This window comes from Petaurus breviceps, unplaced genomic scaffold, assembly GCF_028583685.1.
Source record: "Petaurus breviceps papuanus isolate PSGF00001 unplaced genomic scaffold, PetGlider_PUasm1.0 90784, whole genome shotgun sequence".
NCBI classification, from domain to species: domain Eukaryota; kingdom Metazoa; phylum Chordata; class Mammalia; order Diprotodontia; family Petauridae; genus Petaurus; species Petaurus breviceps.
The window spans coordinates 10,738,775-10,760,873 of record NW_027187345.1 but is presented as its reverse complement, the minus strand read 5'-3'; the positions used below and the strand labels follow the sequence as shown (position 1 = coordinate 10,760,873).

At 35.5% G+C, this 22,099-nt stretch overlaps 1 protein-coding gene across 2 annotated transcripts in view; it reads left to right on the top strand.

Annotated features, from left to right (window-relative positions):
* SASH1 (SAM and SH3 domain containing 1) overlaps positions 1 to 22,099 on the top strand; it is a 407,307-nt gene that overhangs the window by 74,213 nt on the left and 310,995 nt on the right. Inside the window, exon 1 of one of the 2 annotated variants that reach the window (XM_069069720.1) lies at positions 21,327 to 21,465. The exons of the other annotated variant lie outside the window; for it this stretch is intronic. Coding sequence (XP_068925821.1) covers positions 21,445 to 21,465 — 21 coding nt within the window. The 5' untranslated portion in view covers positions 21,327 to 21,444. Of the gene's footprint in view, positions 1 to 21,326; positions 21,466 to 22,099 lie in introns of those variants that run through there. 2 annotated transcript variants of the gene reach the window in all.

Below are 22,099 nucleotides of genomic sequence, written 5' to 3'. Positions count from 1 at the left end.
AATAGCTATCTCTCTAAGCAGCAGAAGATAAAAGCAAAGATGTCTAACAAGAAGCTGAATCCAAGATAAGTGAGAAGAGTAGTCAGATTCTTTAAATTCTGTGGTGCTAAAATAATTTAGGGATATAATTGCTCACCTGTCTCAGTGAGGCGCTATCAGGACTGGGAGGAGCTTCACTCCATGCCTCACCACACTAGAGGAACTTCTGTCCTGAGGCACTAATATCCTGATTTGTGATGGCTTCTTCCAGACCAACATTTCTGAAAAGCCTCAGCCATAATGCTTCATTTCACTCCCTTCTCTCCAGAACTCTCTTAAGTAGCTTTGCACCAACTTGCCATTGGGCATGTACCATGTTTCACGACATAATCCACTGTACCCTGGTTTTTTTTTTCAGTTCAAAAATTGGTTTATAACCTTCCATCATGTCATTGTCACATGGCATAATTCTGTTCATCATGCTGCTTAAATGTAAACAGAGAAGCAATGTATTCACTGGTGGCATATGGATATTCATTTATCTCTTGCACATTGCAAGCCAAGAGCCTAGAATTCCCAGCACACATGCATTGTCAATATTCAATTTTAATGTATATTCACAGGTATTCCATTAATCTTAATCTTGCATCAAAGACAGTTTAGTAATAAATGATTTTTTTAAGTAATAGTGGCACAAGTTTTTTTAAAGAAAGATTCACATGATGGTCACACCCCACTTTGTTGCAAAAAAATTGACCTAAAATCTACAACAATTATACAGTGAAATATGGTACTTTCTTTACTCCCTCCTCCCACCCTGCTCCTTTTCTGCATTTTTTAAAATTTTATTTCAAGTTTGCCATCTTTTCTCATTGATGAACTGTGTCTGTCTACTTTTCTATAGTCCTGTTCACCACCCCTGTAACCTTCTTGACTAAAGTGCTCCTCCCCGGTCACCATTTCTGTATGTGTGATGTCTCTGTTAGAATATAAACTCCTAGGGTCCTGCTTTTAAGTTGGATCTATAGTATGCAGTAAGCACTTAGTAAATGCTTTTACATCCATTCATCTTTGAGGAGCTGTGCAGAATAGGAAAGGTGTTATAGTACTGGAAGACAGCAAATACTCTAATTTTCAAAACAAGAGTACTAATGGCAGTGTTTCAAATGACAGAGTATGAGATTGAAGCTGATTACTGGTAATTTGAGCATAGTTTAATAACTAAGTGGTTTGTGAGTACTTGAAAGGAAAGAGGTGATGACTAGGAATCAGCATGGATTCATTAAGAAAAAGTTATGGTAAATTATTCTCATTTCCTTTCATAAAGAAGTCTGAAACCACAGACATAATATACTTGTATTTCAAAAATATTTCACAATGTATCCTAGGTAGAAAATGTGGAAGAATGTACTAGAGTTTGGTGATTTTAGCACTGGTTTATTCACTGCACCCACAGAATATTTAGTAATTGATTAATGCCTTTAAAGCTAAAAGGAAACTGGGAAATTTTTCTGATAGAATCTGCTTAGTTACTGATGAAGATAGTAAGGGCCAGAGAGGCTGAGTATCTAACAAGTTATTTAAGGAGTAAGTAGCAAAGATAGGATTCAAACTCAAGTCCACTGGATACAAATCCAATGCCTTTCAACAGAGAATAAAATATTGGTGTGTGTCATAAGGCACTGTTATTAAGTTGTTTCAGTTGTGTCCAAACCTTCATTACCTCATCTGGGGTTTCTTGGCAAAGATACTGGAGTAATGGGAAGCTAGGTAGCACAGTGGATAGAGCACCAGCCCTGGAGACAGAAGGACCTGAGTTCAAATGTGGTCTCATACACTGGCTTTATGACCCTGGACAAATCACTTAACCCTAATTGCCCCCAGACAGACAGACAGACAGATAGATAGATAGACAGATAGATAAATAGATTAGATAGACAGACAGACATATAGACAGCCAGTTGGAGTGGTTTGCCATTTCCTTTTTCAGATCATTTTACAGATGAGGAAACTTGAAGCAAACAGGAAAAGTGACTTGCCCAGGGTCACATAGCTAGTAAGTGTCTAAGACCAGATGTGAACTCAGAAGATGAGTCTTTCTGACTCCAGATCCAGCACTCTATCTACTGTTCCACCTAGCTATCTCAATACAGAAATAGAATTGATTAAAAATTACTAATAATAATAGCTAGTATTTACATGTACTTTAAAGTTTGCAAAACACTTTGCACATGCTAACTCATTTGGTCTTCACAACAACTCTGTGAGGTAGGTGCTATTATTATCCCCATTTTATTGATGAAGAAACTGAGTTAGAAAGAGATTATGTGATTTACAGAGAGTCACAGAGTTGGTAAGTGTCTGGCTCAAGTTTAGAATTCAAGTCACACTGCCTCCAACTTCTGTGCTTTATCCACTGTACCACATAGCTGCCTGTTCAATATAAAATTAGTCTAATTCTTTGGATGTAATCAAATTTTATCACACTGTTTATTATCCCAAAAGAAGTGGCTCTTCAGAAACTTGACCACTTTCATGCTCTTTGTTTTCATGGGATTCTACCTAAAATAAGAAGACAAAGGAGATGGGAGCAAAAGAATCAGAAATGAATTTGATATAATAACAAAATGTAATTTTATACGTAGAGCACCCAACGGAAAAATAGATAAGGTAGAGATGAATGCAAAATTGACCAATAATGATCATTTTGCCAAATCTTAAATCCTTAATTCTGAACAAGGTATTGCTAGTGTATTTAAACTCTAGTTCTTTGAATCTCTTTCTAATATTAAGCAGTAAGGTTTTTTTAACCAACCAGTTTAAGTAAATTGACTATTAAGGAGACTGTATTAAGTAGTACTATTAAGTAGAGTGACTACGTTTAATGTAATGTCTGTGTAATATTTAACTAGATAGTACAATGAAGTGAAATAAGACCAGAATGAACTAATGAAGGTCATATACATAATTATGTTAACCAACAGGTATCAAAGGACAAATTCATATCAATTAACTCTTCTAAAAAGCCTCAGATACCTACTTTGATACTTAAGAGGACCTGTGATGTCATTCATGTGGATAAACCTTCCACAAATGGAGGTCTATCCAAGAATCCAAGATTCATGATTGTCTATCCTGGTAAATCTTAACCATATCCTGCCACAAATCTACCAAAGTCAAGATGCCTGGGGCCTTCCTCTAGATCTCAGCATTGCATGGATACTCATGGAATATGAGTCTTGCCACTATTAAATTTATCACATTTGCAGAATCCTTCTACCTTGGTAACATGGTAATTATAATTTTCTTTCTCATGATCCTAATTTATTAGGAGAGCTGCAGCAGTTACTTATTTGGTCCTTAAAGATAAAATGTCACTGCAAACTCAAGTCTTGGCTTAAAGCTCATGATAATACAGGTAGGTCCTGATTAGGAGGAATAATAAATCCTCTGAAGTGGCTATATGGATTCAGATTTGTGCTATTCAAAGTCATAATGTAAAATATGGTCATTGTTTCCAGATCAATAGAAATATGTGATGCAAATTCACATAATGAGACCACTTCGTAGAGTTCATTGATCACACTAACTGAGACCTAACTGTATTTGAATTTAGAGGGGCATATAGCAACACAGAGGGAAGAAAGAATGTAAAGACAGAAGACTGTCTTCTACAAAGCAGGCTTCGTAAACTCCCATGATGTTAAGTTGCTAAGTAAAATTTCTAGGAATGCCCCCTGTTGCTCTCTACTTCACAACCCAGCAACAATCCCACCTATCAGGACTTGGGGATAATAGGCTTATCTTTAGATAGAGATTTCCAACTTCTTGGAATGTTTATCTCCTTAAGATTTTGGTTTCAGGATGTTTTTCCATTCAGGAAAAGAAAAAGATTTATAGAATACAAGGTTAAAATGAAATAGAATAAAATTTAATTTATATGTTACACCAACTAAATAGTTTCTACTCCAGAGACTATAAATACTGTTAATATATTTTTAGAAAGAACTGTTTTAATCTTTATTTTTTGAAGAGGATGAAGAAAAATTTTAGAAGAGATTTTTATTTGTGAAGATTCATATGAACTGATGTAAAGTGAAATGAGCAGAACCAGAAGAACAGTTTATGCAGTAACAGCAATATCATAAAGATAAAATTGTGAGACATGGTAACTGATTAATGCAATGACTCCTCCAGATGGAGAATTGATGGACTCAGAATGTATATTGGAGATCCCTCTCCTTTTCTCTCTCTCTCTCTCATATCATTTGACCTTTGTAATGAGTTTGGTATTCTTTGCCCCTTCTCAATAGGTATAAGAGGGGAGAGTGAGAAGGAAAGGATCTGGAAATGAAAATAAAATAAAATTTAATTTAAAAAATAAAGTTTTGAAAAAAAGAGATTTTAACCAATATTCTTAGTGAATTTAATGGTGTTCCAGAAGTGAGAAATTATTGCAGCTGTGCTGATTACAGGTGACTGTGGTTTTGATCTTTCTCATAGCCAAAATGTTATATAATAATTAATCATGACTTTGTGTTGTTACATTGTAAATCAATTATAAATCTAGTCATTTGACATTTATTTAAGGAAAGATTAAGTGTTCTGACATAGAAAGAGATAGGAACAACTACTTATGAGACAACAGTTTTCTACAGTTTATTAAATAAGTAATATTTAATAATAAGGGGTCTCAAAGTTAATTGTTTAATTAATAAGAAAGATCTTCCAACTTTTATGAATAAGGAAATATCCAAACATACTCCTGGAGATAAAAAGACAAAAGTAAAACAGCCTCTGACCTCCAAGAGATTACCTTCTAATGGTAACAGACAAAATAAACAGATAATTGTATGCATACTGTATTCAAAATGAGTAAGTTGAAAGGGAAGGGTTTTAGCAGCAGGGGGATTCAGAAAGATATCATGTGAAGGTGGCACTCTGGTGAGTGGAAAAAAACAACAGATTGCAAGAGTAATTTAAAGATAAGACAAAATGTATAAGAAGACTGGAAAGACAAGAAGGGACCACCAGAAAAAAAAACTTATATTTGATACTAGAGATGATAGAAAGCTAATCTGGCATAGAGGTATGGCATGATAGTTGTTGTTCAGTTGTATTCAATTCTTCATGGCCCCATGTGGGGTTTTCTTGGCAAAAATATGGAGTGGTTTGCCATTCTCTTTTCTAGCTCATTTTAGAGATGAGGAAACTGGGGTAAACAGGGTTAAGTGACTTGCCTGAGGTTCCACAGCTAGTAATTGTCTGAGGCCAGATCTGAACTCAGAAAGATGGATATCCTGACTCCAGGGCTGGCACTCTATCCACTACTCTACTCAAAAGAAGACCTGCATTTTAGGAAAATCACTTTGGAGGCTTTGTGGAGGATGGATTAGAGCGGCATGGCAAAGAGAAATCAATTTGGAGGTCATTAAAAATTGTAGCATAGGGGTTCTGTGAGGAAAGGATGGGGGGTGTGTGTGTATCTGTGTGTGTATCTATGTGTGTGACAGATAAAGACCACAGATAAGAGTTTGTGGAAGGGGGAGTATCAAGGTAAAAATGGCAGGATTTGACAATTGAGTGGATATGTATGTTAAGGAAGAATAAGGGATTCAGGATGAATTCAGGCTGAAAACCCAACTTGATTGGATGGGGATACCTTGCTCCATAATATAAGAGTTCACAGTTGCACCACATTTGTAGGCTTGAAGGCTATAAGACCTCACTGCATTTGTTAACAATGGACATTACTATCACCCAAGCAACTCCAAAATTGCAGAGAGGGTCATGTAAATTGTGGGCTTCTTTCCATAAGATATCTGTTATTTTGCAATTAACAAAAGGTAAGAGGAGCTTTCCCGATTTCTTTTTACCTTGGTGCACAGAAAGAGGGAAACTCCTTCCTCGAAGTTGATGAATATCCTTGTTACATTATATACTTTCTTCATTTACATTCTTACAACCAACCCAGAACTCTATACACTGTGAAAACTCAATATAGAATGCTTAGCAGACTGTAACATTTTGGTATTTCCAAACAAAAACACCTTGGTTCAAGGTGTTTCCAAAAGATATACTTTTTTTTTTTTTTTTGCTTACTGGTTGTGACTTGTAAAATGGCTAAGATTTTATGTACAGCTTTGCTCATTATTTGATATTTAATTAGTATTTTTGTTGATGGTTATTTATGTTAACTCACATACTCAAATGGATGTGTAATGTCATTCATCTGGACATTCTCTTGGTGAAGATGGCAACCCGTCCAAGACTGCCCAGCCTATGCAACTCTTGTCCATGATCTTTCAGAAATTTACCAAGAACATCCATCCAAGGAGCTAGGTGGCTTTTCTTAGTTTCCTTAAAAACAAACAAACTTTTATTTTATCTTATTTCAATTAGAAGGCATTAATTTTCTCTCCCACCTCCCCCTTCCTTAATTTTTCATGGAATTATGACAATACTCCCGGGATAATATGTGCTTTTAAAAGTTATGACATTTAACACAAAACAAATCCTCATGAAGCTTAGCTGTGTGGTTAATTTTTTTTGATGGTTTGTTACTGTAGAATCTACTATAACTACTATGCTGCTTGAATAGAATTTTAAGAGTGAAAAATTCCCTTCTTTTGCATAAGATAGTAATTAACATTTGGAAATATCTTACAAGGATACAGATCACATTCCTATCCTCATAACATTCCTTTTAGTTTAGTTTTTCTACCATTTTATTATTTTTGTGGTTTAAATAAATTGTATTGATATCTCTTGTTTTCTCTATAATCATAATTTCTCCCAGTATCCCTTTTCTAAGCCATTTTACAGAACCATCACACATAGCAAATAGTATTTTTAGAGGAAAAAATAATAGAGAAAATAAGCAAAATCAGTCTGAAAATATGCACAATATACCAGACCCATAGACCTCCCACCTATGCAAAGGAATAGGCTGGAAGTGTCTTCTCATATCTCTTCTTTAGGGCCATGCATGTTCCTTATTATTTTCCAACATTTGTTTTTTCAATATTTTGTATGTTTTTTTTTAATTTGCATTGTTATAGGTACATGATTTCCTATATGTGCTAACTTCACTCTACATCAGATAGTGTAAATCTTTCCATGCTTCCCTGTAATCATCAAATTTGTCATTTTTGCCAATATATTCTTGTACCACAATTTGTTTAGCCATTCCCTCAATCAATGATTATCCACTTTATTCCCAATTCTTTGCTATTACAAAAAGTACTGCTATAAACATTTTGGTGGATATGGGGACTTCCTTGGCTTACATGAAATATAAGCCTAGTAGTGGGGTCTCTGAGATACTCCTCTTAGTTTAAATGAAATTTTAAGCTTTTCATTTTTCTTTTTTGAAACATTTCATTGGTGAAAATGTCTATTTTAAACCCAATATAATGACTTCAAATTTCAGTAGATACTTAGATAATTCTCTTTATATGTCCCATACAGAAATATTAAGATAACAGCTTGCCCATTTTCTGGATATTTATACACATTGCAATCAACTCTTAGTTTTCTGCTTGCCTTGTCTTTTGTATGAATAACATTTGAGCAAGCTTCTAAAAATGCCTCCCTAGAGATTAATGCATCATGTACATTTTCTACCACTGAAGTTGTTGTCAGGAATCTTTCTGTCTACTATTCAGGTTTTAAAAAAGTCAGTAGCTACTCCCTAGATGAAAAACCAGTTCATGCATTCCTGTATTTCTTCTAACCTCAGATTCTCCTTGACATGATATGCTGAAACAACCATAGTTTTTCATGTGATCTGGTCCTCTGAGGAGCTTGGCATATCAATTTAGCATTTATTTCCTTTTATCATCTGTTTGGTCCCTTAATTTCTGGCCTTCCTCTTACTTATAAAACATGTGTCTTTCTGCATAAGAAAAAAAAAAGAGAGATGATCAGAACAGTTTAAGAACCAAAAAGAAACCAAAGTAGGGCAATGTGCAGTAAGTGAAAGACATGTCAGGAAAGCTAAAACAGGAAGAAAGGAGGAGTTTGGGCATATTTAGCAGTGTTAGCAAAGAATTTTCAGATACAGGTGACTGAAGCAAATTGCCTGTCAAGAGATTCATTTCATAACTAGACCAGCCATGTAGAACAGCAGCAGCCCAGTGAACATCCATTCCTCTGGACCATATCTTTAATGGCCCCTGAGTCAGGCTTCAGAAATGACAGTACTATACTCTCAAGCAACATTCACATCCTTTGGGAATGACAGACAAAGGAGGTTAACTCCACTTGCCACCCCTTCACGTTGTCACGTCCAAACCATCAGTCAAAACACTGAATTGAAAAGGAATAATGGAGGCTGGGAAGAAAATGAAGGCAGTGGCTTCTGGGGGATAATTGGGAAGGGGAAATTCGATTTATCTTCAGTATCTTTTCTGCAATAGTTGGTTAAAATCCAAATTGAGAATAATGAGAAGAAGAACTGATATAGAAACCATGAATTCATCATTCTCTACTCAGGAATCAGCATTTTGAATTAGGAAGTCCAAGAAAATACACTTGGAAAGTAAGTTACCACCATCCTTACAAGCCCACAAGAGTGGAATACAGGTATTCTGATAGGTCTTTTTCTTTGTTGATTAATCAGGTTTTTATTTGATACATTGTAGCAGCTACTATTTAGATAGTGAGCTGACCCCCACCCTAACTTAATAGCATTAAGTCTTCTCTCAAAGTCAGGATAAATTCTACATACTCGTCCTTATGCTGTTGAAGAACCATGTCTCATTGACCCAAAAAGTCCGACAAAACATGTCATTGTGTGATCTATGGCCCTCACAATGAGAGTAGATATGGAAGTGATATCCTTAATGGGCACTGTGAGATTAAAGGCAGAAGCAGTGTCCTTAACAGGCACCAGGAGACATGAGGTAGAAGCAAAAACATGCTAAATTCAGTGTTCCATTTGACCCTCTCCATACCACTATTAGGCCTATACCCCAAAAATATCAAAGAAAGAGTAAAAGGACCCATATGTAAAAAATATTTATATTATCTCTTTTTGAGATGGCAAAGAGCTAGAAACAAGGGTACTCATCAATTGGGGAATGGCTGAACAAATGGTTATATTAATTTAATGGAATATTATTGTGCTATAAGAAATGATGAAGGGGATAGTTTCAAAGAAACTTAGAAGGCTTATATGAAATAAAGGAGAGTGAAGAAAGCTGGCATAAAAGAACACTTCTTACAATAACAACACTTATTAATAAAGTTTATTATTTTTATTTTTCAAAATTTTTAAAAAATTAATCTGCTCCTCCCACTACTCACCTCCTCCACTGGAAAAATCTGTTTAAAACCTCTCTAAATATATCCACATAGTCTGGAAAAAACAAATTCCTACATTTACAATGTCTGAAAATATATGTCTCTTTCTGCATTTTAAATGCATCATTTGTTTCACCTTTATTCTTTTGGATTGATGGTTTATTATTGCTTTGATGAGTTCTAAAGTCTTTGAAAGTTGTTTTTCTCTGTAATGATGTTATCATTACATAAGCTGTCCTCTTAGATCTACTCACTTCATTCTGCATCAGTTCATAAAGGTCTTCTCAGTTTCCTCTGAAATTGCCCATTTTAATATTTCTTATCACATAATAATATTCCATTGTATCTATATAACACTATTTCTTTAGGCATTCCCCAAAAGGAGGTTATCCACTTACTTTCCATTTTGAGGCTACCATGAAAAGTTCTGTTAAAATATTTTTAGAGACCACAGAGATCTTTTCATTTTCCTTAGATTTCTTTGAGGACTAGGCCAAGCACTGATATAGCTGCACAGACTGGTAACTTCATAATATTTCCAAACTGTTTTCCAGAATTCACAGTTGAACCAACAATGCATTATTTCCCATAGCCCTTCCAACATTGGTCATTTTCCTCTTTTGTCATTTTTGGCAGTCTGTGAGGTATGTGTAAATTGCAATCTCAAAGTTGATTTAATTTGTATATCTAATGATTAGTGATTTAATGCATTTTATCATGCTTTTTGATAGCTTTCTTCCTTTGAAACCTGTTTGTATGAACAGACATGCTATTGTGGCCCATTGACTATAATAGCAACAACATTGTAAGGAAAAAATAACTTCGAAAGTATTGAAAACTGATTGATGCAATGCCAAGCATCATTCCAGAGGACTCGTGATGGTAACTCATGTTACTCACCAGGTGATGGACTAAGGAGATAAAATGATACATATTTTTGGTCATGGCTAATTTGGGAATTTGTTTTGCTTGGCTGTGTATATTTGTTACAAATGTTTTGTTTTTCTTTTATTTTTCCTCCTAATTAGAAAGATAGGGGAGACAGAAAAGGCAGAAAATAGGTTGGAAAAAGGTCATTGAAGTAAAATAATTTAATTTTAAGATAACAGAGGCAAAAGGAATATTTTTAATGAGCACTTTGATTCATTGCTAATCAGGCTCTCAAACCCAGGCATTAACCACGGTATGGCCTTGTTCAGCCTAGGTCATAGTCTGGTATGGAGAGCCTAAGGCTTATGGCTCTAAGGCAAATCCAACCTCCAGCTAAATGGATCCCAGTGACAAAAATTCTCTAACAATAAACTCAGTGAATGGTATTTGTGTGTTGCTGGGGGTGCCAGTTGGGGGTCTGGGAGTGGGAGGGACCATCAATAAGCCAGGGATAAAGTCACTGGGTAAACAGCCAACTCTATAGAAAAAAAAATCAACACTCCAGCTAGAGAAGGAAAGAAAGTAAAGCAAAAGCAATAAAAGTGTGTGTGCTAGAGACCAATTCTAAACAAATAAAATAGAAAAACTAGAAATGAAACAGAAGAAGAATCATTCCAAGCTCCCCAAGGCAGGGACCATAGATGGTTCTTGTACCACTTTCAGCACCCACCAAAGAGCACTCACCTACTCTTGGTAGGTGTTTGAATGAATGCATGAATAAATGAAGGTACAAACAAATAAGCAAATTACTGTACATCACTTTGGTCTTGTCCTCAAGAAAAAAGAAAGAAAACTTTATTGAATGTGTTTAGGGGCCTTAAAAAATCATTTACCTGTCTTTCTCATGTCCAGTTTTCTTGCATTCTTAAGCTCATTTTCTAAATGGTCATGTCCTGGGGAACCAGAAGGCAGTACTCAGGTTCACTGAACTGGAACAGCATCTTGATACAAACAGACCAGGGACCTGCTGAAAGAGTTATGCACTTGGCAATAACAACACCTCGAGTTCAGACAGAACGCACATCTGTGCCTCATTGATAATGTAATAACCTACATTACACTTTTGGCGGAGAACACCTGTGCACAGCCCAACGAGTCAGCCCTGGGCAACCATTTTGATGGAGGTGATATTAACAGCTCTCATTAAAACTGATGACTATAGCCGTGCCCAATAGCACTGCTGTAGTGAGGCGTCTGTCAGCATTTTCGTTACAGGCCTTGATTTTTAGGAGTTTATAATTCAACCATCAAAACCAGCTTTGCATTGAAGTGAAGCACGGGGGGGGGGGACCCCAGTTCCTCGTGTTAGGAAGTGTTTCAAGTTTTCTGAATTATAAAACTTGGTGGCGGCATATTCACACATCTCTGTGTACATCTTTGTATGTGGGACATTATTTCTTGGCCCCAACTTTGACTATTTAAAAGAAAATTAGTGTCAGTGTATCCATTTTTTTAGATTTTATTTACATTTGTTTAGATATTCTGGAAATGTGATGTATATTGAGAAGCAACTTGCCTGCAGGAAAAATGACTGGCCATGCCATCAAGAATAACCTGATCCAAATCCTTCCTTTCACACTTTACTTGCTGTGTGACCCTTGGCAAATCCTTTAACATGTCTGTCTTCTCATGCAATTCCCCAAAGCTAGATTATGGAGCCCTTGCCAATCTGTTTAAGTGGAGGGAGTTTCCACAATGGAAGTATTCAAGTGGGCATCTCCCTCCTCCCCTTTTTTTTTTTTAGCCAGACCTGATTTATCATGAGTGAGATGCTCCTGGTGAGGAGAGCTCCTTCTATTAATGCAAATCTCTACCAACTCTGAAATTTATAGTCTTAGAGAGTAATCTTGAGTACGAAACAGTTAAATCATTTATTTTGCAGCCTTTCAGACTTTTTCCACTTTACAATATGGCCTTGAAGAAGAGCTTTGAATTCCTTGTGTTTGTTATATGTAGGGCTGATGAGCTCACAGGCACAAGAATTTCTCATACCTTCCATAGCAGCACCTATATCTTGATAAAAGAAAGATTCAGGGTTGCAAAGAATCCATTATCTTGGGTTTTACAGAGAACTCTGATATTGTGAAATTTAGTCCAGGCACAAGCTAAGCCTGACTATCTACATTTCTGTAATTCCATTTCCTTTGAACATGCCTCCTCCCTTTAATCACTACTGCAACCTAAATGCATATTTCTCCCAAAAGAATGCTTTGAAAATACAAAACACCATCTCTAGACTATGGCTATAACTGTTATTTGTAAGAGTTCTGGTTTGTTGGGTATAGCAGAACCAAGTAGATCTTGGTTCAAGTCTTGCCTCTGACACATATTGACCTTTGACAAGTTACTTAGCCTTTTGTTGCTCTGAGAAAAATTCAGTCAGGTAATTATCCAAGAAGAGGCTGGCCTGAATTGGTACAGGGATGTCCTCAACAATGAATGAAATCACAAATCAAGTCCCTATTTCTACTTCTAGTTTGGAGAAGGACGAGTCCAATATATGTTAGACATAGGCCTACATACATATCTGAAATTTTCTTAATGGATCTCTTTAGCACAAATCCTCTTTCTAGAGCAGTTATCATGACAACGACCTTTAGTTCTCATATGATCCCATTCTTTCCAGAAAGGGTTTTGTGTTATTCTCCAAATGATTGTCCTGGGAATAGGGTTGGAGATAGAGAGCTGATGAAGGGGAAAGAATCATTAAGATCATGGTTCTAGAGGTACTTCATAGACCATCTAGTCAATCCCCTCATTTTACAGATAAGGAAACTGAGGCCCAGAGTGCTTAAGTAACTTGCCCAAGGTCACCCAGTTAGAAAGGTAATAGAGGCAAAATTTGAAACTGGTAGAAGAAGAAATGAAAAGAGCATACTAAGACAAATGATGTCACCTACTTCAAAGTTCTTAGGGCAGGTCTTGTATATATACATGTCTATCTCTTCTAACTTACTGACTGATGTTTCTATTTAAGAATCATTATCTATGAATTCTGTGAAAGGAAGGTGAATATATGTTAATGACTTGATGAAAAATGAATAATCAAATGAATAATTCATTAGTCAGTCAAATTCAGAATGTGTCAAGTTAATGCAATGGGGCATTATATTGTCATTAAGAATGACAAGTATGAAGAATTTGCCAAAATAAAAAGAGGTCCATCCAAAGTCATTCAAAGTGAAAAGTAGATTTTAAAATGATGTGTGAACACTGAATTATGTAAAAGATTTATTTGTACCATTATAAGATAAGAAAAGGCTGTCAAGTTCACTCTTGTTATTGCTTTTGATGTTTACAGATGTTTCCTTTTTGCTAATGATATTGATTAAATTCACAATGAAAACATTGAGTCATTTGTCCTTTTATAGCAGGTAAACTCCTTGAGAACAAAGATGGCTTTTTCTTTTGTGTTTATAGCCCCAGTTCCTAGTACTGAGCATTGTAGCTGCTTGATAGGCACATAGATGCACAGCTGAAAGGGACTTTAGTGGCCACCTTGTTCTTGTAGATTGAGAAGCAACTTGCCTGTGGGGAAGATGACTGGCCATGCCATCAAGAAGACCCTGATCCAAATCCTTCCTTTCACACTTACTTGCTCTGTGACCCCTTATTTTACAGATGAGGAAATTGAGGCCTAAGGAAATTAAATGACTTAACTAAGACAAACTAGTGGTAAGCCCAGGTCAGAGAAAAAAATGTAAGCCTGGGTTGGCTCTGACTTTAGAGCTGATGTTCTCTCGACTGTACCTTGAGGATTGTTGGATGTGATTAGATATATAATTATGTATATAATTATATACATAATTATTAATATATGTGTGTATATAAACTAGAATCTGTTGCTTCTGTTTAGCCAATCTTCACTGATGGATCAATAACCTGAGAATAATCTTTCAATGCTTTTTTGTAGTTGTTTTGAGATTGAGCTATAACTAGCAATATTTTTACCTGGGACAAGTGGGAAGAGGGAAGGAAGTAGGGAGGTCTTCTGGAGTAGGTGCTCTTGGGAAGAAGTCCACCCCAAATTGAAACCACTGCTGCTACAGGGACAGAGGGAGCCTAGAAAAATATATATTCTAAATTTCTGGTGCTCAGGCAAAGCCCCAATTGCTCCTCCTTAGTTTTAGCTCTGTTTTGAAATGTTGACAGCTGCCTCAAATGGAAAGTCAGCTGATTCACTGAAGAAATCAATTAATAGTCATTGAAAAAAATGTTAATGACATTTTTCTCCCAAGGAAATTATCGTCTATATGATATGCACACACATGATAATCTTGACTCCCAAACCCAAAAGTATATTACATAACTATAAACCATCTTAGATATGCATTTCAGTCCTCATGGGAGAATCTGAGGGATCAGATGTAAAGAAAATAACCTAAACAGCATATGCAGTGTAGGGGATTGAAAAACAGATCAGCTGCTGCTTCCTGGGTTGCTAAATTTGGCCAAATTGTGATTGTGGATGGCAGCAGATGTGTCTCTTTCCCCCTTACTATTCTTGAAATCACTGATATCTGCTTTTAATTGGAAAATTCTAAGTCTTTGAGAAGTTATTTCTTGGGGCCACATCACAAGATTGTTGCACCATATATAACCTAACTGGGTGACTTCATTTTGAAAAGTGTAATTCTCTTGCTTCTTCATTATCTCGAATTCAAACTAAGACTATTCTTTTTTACCAAGCCCTCTTCTCATTTTGATTTGGGGGTCTACATTTTGCAGTTTTTCTAAAACCAGAATTACATCTAAACTTTCCCAGAAGAATACTCATGAGGATTAAATTTAACAAGGATATAATTTTAGAGTAATTTCTTCCTCCTCACAAATAGATTTTATTGATTATGTCCTTTCATATTTTATCAAAGCATAGTATCAGAGAAAATGTCTTGAAATTGGAATCAGAGAATCTGGAACTGAGTCTTGGCTAAACGTACTAAATGTGTGACCTTGGGAAAGTTTCTTAACCTCTACTCAATTTCTCCATTTATAAAATGAGGAAAATACTTTTATAAACTCCAGGTTATTTTAGAATAAAATGATGTAATATGGGCAAAGCATTTGATACTCAGAAGGATTTATGTAATAGGGAACAGAGATAGAAACTGTGATTTTACTGATATAGAGAACTGTCTAATGGGGAAATTCTCTCTATCAATTCAAATTGGCATTTTCTTACAACTCACAGTCTTAGAAAATTGCTTAGGCCACTGAGAGATTAATTAAGTAACTTTCTCAGGATCACACAGTCAGTATCAGACATATGACATGGATCTAGGTTTTCCTGGCCTCCAAGACCAGCTCTATAGCCATATACCATGCCTCCATTCTCTATGTAATACAAATGTAAATCACTAATAATAGTACTAATGTCATGGCATTAGTGCCTTTTTTTAAGGTACTTATTTTTTAATTTAATTTTTTTTTAAATTTCACTTAACATCATTATTTCAGTAATTTTCACCAAAGTTTCTTCCTTACTTCTAACCTTTAGTATTCTCATTCATGTTTTAAAGTTTTACTTAGCTTAAATGGGATCTTTAAGAGGGAAGACCTGTTTGGTCTGCCATTTTTGTGTGTACCATTTTCTTTTTTTATCTATTTATTTGTTTGTTTATTTTTGGTTTACTACATTCAGTTCCACAAGCTTTCAAGCTCCAAATTTTCTCCCCTTTCCTCTCCTCTACTCTTCCCAAGATGACTTGCGATCTGATATGGGCTCTACCTATAACTTCAGATTAAACATATTTTTACATTAGTTGTGTTGCAAAGAAGAATTATAAGCAACGGAATGAACCACCAGAATGAAGAAATGAAACAAAATAAAACAAAAAAAGAGTGAGAGAGAGCAAATAGTATGCTTCGATCTGCATTCAAACTCTGTGATTTTTTCTCGGTATGATGATAGCATTTTCCATCATGAGTCTTTTAGAATTGTCCTAGAACTTGCATTGCTGAGAAGAGCCAAGACTATCAAAGTTAGTCACCGCACAATGTGGCTGTAACTGTGTACAGTGTTCTCCTGGTTTATCAGTTCACATAAGTCTTTCCAGGTTTGTGTGTGCTATTTTCAAGACTCAGCATGGAAAAACTGAAGTCATATTAAAAAAAAAAACTAGGAAAACCAGTTCCTCTAACACATGCTGGTGCTTTAAAAAAAAAAAATTAAATCAGGTTTTGTGGTTTCATCATTACGTGAACCTGCTAGGATGGAAACTTCCTCCAGTGATAGAGGTCAGTAACAACATGAGGCAGTAGATAAAGTGTTAGACCTGTCATTAGAATAATTTGTACTATAGGCATCAGTTTTCTCATCTGCAAAATGGAATGAATAATAGCACCTACCTCAAATAAGTTCTGAGGATAAAATAAGAGAATGTTAAAACTCTTTGTCCACATTGAAATGCTATATAAATGACTGTGTCATTATTATTGTTGTTACTTTTATCAGTCTCATTCTTCTCAACTTTTATTTCAATGGCGTTCATACAGAATGGTTCTGAGAAGAGTTACTTCTGGGCTATGATTCTTTTATATTTTATGTTCTGTAGACCAATACACATGGATAAGATAATTGTTTTTTATTTAATTGAAAAAAGTATTGGAGTATGTTCTGGGGGTTCCCTGGAAGCAAAATTAAGACAACACCAATAGCACAGAGGATGATGGGCTTTAATATGTACCCTATGTTGAATATGATTTTGACTTCTGCAACTAAGTCTCTATATTTTCAAACTTTTTCATTAGATGGAGCTTAGAGACTATTCTGAAATAACAGCTTCTATTAAAATAATGGAATCAGGCTTTATTCTTGTTATTGTTGTTGCTGCTTCTGTTGTCATTTTTAGATGTCTTGACCAGCATCACACAACTTGTACATGCTAGAAGCAGTCTTTAAACCTAGGTCCCCTTGACTCGGTGCCCAGCCCTCTCTCCATCAACTTATTTTGAATAATGCATACTTTGAAATTCAGGGGCAATCCCATTATTACAAATGTCAGGAGATACTCATTGTTTTGCTCTAATGAAATGTTGCAATAATAAATTACACTGCAATACTTACCTCCTTTCATTGCAGAGATGGGGACTATGGTCATTGAATAGTGCATACAATGTTAGTAGAAATCAAAATATTAGGTGGTTTTACTTAAACATTTTTGTCTTTCTTTTTTTCTTTTTTTTTACAAGGGAAAGCTCATTGAGTAGGAGAGGGGATAGAAATATATTTGGTATAAATGAAATGCTTAAAAAAGCATTAATTTAAAAATTAAAGAAAAATATTACATTGCTGAAGATCACTGGCATTTAACATTTGCAAATCACTTTATGTACATTATTTCATTTGAACCTCACAACAACCCTGTGGAAGAGGTACTATATTGTTCCTGTCTTATAGATGAGGAAACTGAGGCTCAAAGGGGTTAAGTCACTTGCTCCTAATTACACAGCTAGTAAATTTCTGAGGCAAGATTTTAACTTGGAATTTCCTGCTTCAAAGTTCAACATCATATTTTACTATTGGAGGACTTTAAATCTCTCAGGGTTGATAATCTTCCTATAAATGAAAACCAGAAGATATAAGGAAGCTGCAGGGGATTGAATAGAAGGATGTCTCACATGTTGATCTAAATGGAAAGTCAAATAAAGGAAATGGCAGAATTGGTTTCCTAGAATGTTTGAAGACCAAAAAAAATAACTCTTTATGAAACAATTTGTGGTACTCACTAAGAAAAGCAAAAAGGTCATCATGAAGATCGTTATAGAATATGCACCACCACCTTCATCATCATTCATTCCAGAAAAACAAAGGAGTTGAGAAACTATGAAGATGTCCTATGAAGACAATTTTCTAAACCAAATCAACATATACACTAATAGTCTGTAAGTTCATTACTCAGGTAGACATAGGGTGGACTTCCAAAAATGTCAGAAAATAAAGTTCAGAGTTAACAAATGAAAGAGGCAAAAGATTTATAACTTACCCAAAACTCTTACACCTGAATATTATAACTCCTTTCACTAAGAAGAAAGCCAAAATATGTTGAATATATTAAGCACCAATTAACATCACATACACACTAAAGAAACTGACTATTTTAACAGAAAGAAAATGACTGGTTATCTATCAATGTGTCATTTTTCCCAAATTAGCTATCCATTATAATCAAAGGTCAGATTCACAACTAAATTAGGATAAGCATGGGAAGAAGATAACAGGGACTATTAGAACAATATCAATATGGCCTATTCAAGTAATTTGATATGGATAATGGAAAAGATATCTATATATGAACTATCACCATTTTTGACAACTATTACAGATAAAATTTCTTGTTGTTGAGTCATTCTGTTGTGACTAAGTATTTGTGACCCCATGGACAGTCCATGGGGTTTTCTTGGCAAAGAAGCTAGAGTAGTTTGCCATTTCCTTCTCCAATGGATTAAGACAGATGACTTGCCTAGCTAGCGAGTATCTGAGGTCAAATTTGATCTCAGGTCTTCCTGACTCCAGATCCAGCACTCTATGCACCAAGCCATCTAGCCACCCTATCATAGATATAAAGCAGTCACCAACATGAGGAATACAGTGGAACCTAGAAAACACCTCAGCTAGCAATCTTTTTGGCAAGCAGAGAGACAGGTTCATGAAGGGCAACATAGGTTTAGAAGATAAATTCATTTGCAAAAAAAGAAAGAAAGAAAGGTAAGGAAAGAATTGGGAGGGAGGAAAGAAGAGGCAGCATAATTCAGCCACAAAGGTAACTTGTTTTAAAGGCTATTTTGTAAGTACTTTTTTTTTTTTTAAAGAAAACTAAGTCTAACTAATGAATATGAACTGAGAATCATGAGAGAGAAGCATACCACTGAGAATTCATGTGAACACTAGCATTAAAAAAAAACTACCTCTATATTGCCTACTTTGGGTAATGCATATGTGTATAAATTCTGTGACTTGAAAAATTCTAGTAAATACTGCCAACAATAACAGTCTTGGCCAATAGACTAAGTTAAAAACAGTTTGTATTTTTTTCACTGCTTGCTATTGGAGGTAAAGTATGCACAAGACAAATTTTGCTTTGAGTAGTGGGCTTCTGGGTAAGATGGTGGTATCTGACATGGAGATTTGGATTTCTGAATGCCTGCCTAAAATGATGACCAACTCCTGGTTTGTGCTTTAAAAAAAAAAAAGACTGGGAAACATCTATTAGCCTAAAGTCTTGAAAATTGAATAGAACAGTTTCCAAATGATTAGAAGCCTAGGAAGGTGTTATATTCACCAAGTCAGATATGATAGAGAAGATATTGTGTGGTTTGTCCTTCCTTCTCAAAGAACACCAAGGCATCAGGAAGATGATGCCATAACTTGCAAGTGAATTGGATTTAAGTGGGAGAGGGCTGTGTAAAGTCACCAGCCTCACTTTTTCCTCTGGAACCTTCTGGACACAGTGGTCAGATATAGATCAGAGTAACTGGAAAAGGCATAGCAGAGAAGATGTACAGAGAAAGAAGAAGATCAGAAGTTAACAAACAAACAAAAAAATACCAGTATCACGGGTATAAAAAGACTGTAGATAAATGCTAAAATATTGGCAAAAAGAAATATGTACAAGACCACATTACAGAATTTTGACATATGTATTACTGAAAATTATTGGGATAAAACTAATGAACTGAAAAAAAAAATGGTCTAGAAAAAAAAAACTACCTCTAACTCCTCAAATCTCTCCTAGAATCCTAAAGGAAGACATAGTAGCTACTCTCTAAGTAGCTACTGAAGAACTAACCTACCAGTGCAAGTGGGGGTTGGGAGAGTAGCTCCACAGCATATGCTATGGAAACCATGCTTTCTCCTTGTAGGAAAATGATTGGATGATCCAATTCCTATGGATTATGTGTTTCAAAACCTGTTTTCAGGAACAGCTAGGTGGCGCAGTGAATAGAGCACCAGCTTTGGAGTCAGGAGGAACTGAGTTCAAATTCAGACCTCATATACTTGACACTTAACTAGCTGTGTGACGTTGGACAAATCACTTAACTCCAATTGCCTTGCCTTCCCCCATCCAAAAAACAAAACAAAAAAACCTGTTTTTAGCATTATTCATTTCCATTTAATACTTTCAACCCTAGGTTTTTATTTTTTTAATAAGCAAAATTCTGAAACAAAAGTCCATCTTTTTAACCTAATCTCTGAAAAATTGAAACAAAGGATCACTCAGAAGGAAGTGGAGAGGTGCTAGCTGGGCATGAGCAGGCAGCAATAATTAAATGAGGAATGGATCAGGAAAACTGAGGTAAATGTTATCATCAGAGGAATTTATTATTAGAAAAAAGGCTGCACCAATACCATGATAAGGGCAAGAGATTACTGACAAACAGGCCTCCCAAAACTTTCATGGCTTTGTTTAGTCCCAAAGGAAAGCCCCCAGCATGTTGGGTGGACTTCCTATATTGGATTTATAGAAGGATGTGGACAAGAGGCACATAGGATGGATGATTTACAGTCTTCCTTGTTAGAAAGAGTGTCTGTGTCAGTGAGATCAAAGTAAAAGCCTTGCTACATTATAGCAAACTTACACCATTAATCCCAGCAGAGAAAGACCTCTTTGAGAACTGGACAGTCATGCGTTTATAAACACTAATGTAAGAACATTAGGCCTATCATGTTAAATTAGTTTCTGAACATTACTATGAGGAAGTCTTGGAATAGTCTGCCTTTAGCCTTCCTTGAGCCAAGAAAACAATGAACCAGAAAAACATTATTTTAATTTGGAAGCTAACTATACTCAATTAATCAAGCGTACCACTGGGGCTGGTTTAGATGAAGGAACTTTTTAATCACTTTTTAACATTTTTAATAAGATTCGATTTTATTTTTAAACTCTCTGGGATGTATCTCCCAGCACTGATTTAAAGCCTGAGAACCTAAGGGGGAAAAAATGCCTTTTTCTGTCAAGGGATTATATTGTACATTAAGCATTTGGAATGAACCCCAGATAGGCCTCAGGAAGCAGTTACTACATCTCGACTTATCATCCCAAAAGCGATTTGTTTTTAAAGTTGATAATCCCCAGGGCTATAATAGTGTCCCACATCTGCGGTGAATTGAAAACAGATCCACATTAAAAAGCATTACATCAGTATTGTAGATTCATTAGAACTGAGTCAGATGGGAAGTAAAAGTACATTTCTACGTATGGCTTGATAGAAACACAAGCAATTCATTTCATGGAGAAGCAAGATTGCCCGGTATGTAGGTTATACATTTTCATTCTTAACACTGCTTTGTGGCTGGCCTTTTAACATTTTAACAGGAATGTCCAGAGGTGAGGCTACCCTGGGACACAGGTATGATAGTATGCAAATATCTAAGGGTCTCTTAGGAACTACTAATAGATCAAAATCCTGAGAGACTGACTTCAGTTATAGTCGATCAGCGGTATTTGTTGCTATATTATCATAATGGCTGGTAGATTTCAAACATTTTTTTCACCTAGGAAAATTCTTATTTTAATTATTTATATAATGCATTCTCTGAGCAATTAAAGTTCACATAAGCCAAGAAAAGCATTTCATTGTTAAAATCAAAGCTTCTCTAGCTCCTGCCATGTATGAACTTTTAAACAATTTCCACATTTACTAGCGACTATGTATGTATCTGGACCAGTGTAGTTAGGGTTTTGAACCAAAAGAGGGATAGCATTGAATAATTTGTATTCTTTGATTAACCACCAATAATGGTTTTCTTAAATGGTTTCCAGGCACTTCTGTTTGCATCTCCACTGTGTTTGAAATATGTTTTCAAATAAGACAATTGCAGTTGTTCTGCTTAAAAATATATATATATATATATATATATATATATATATATATATATATATAT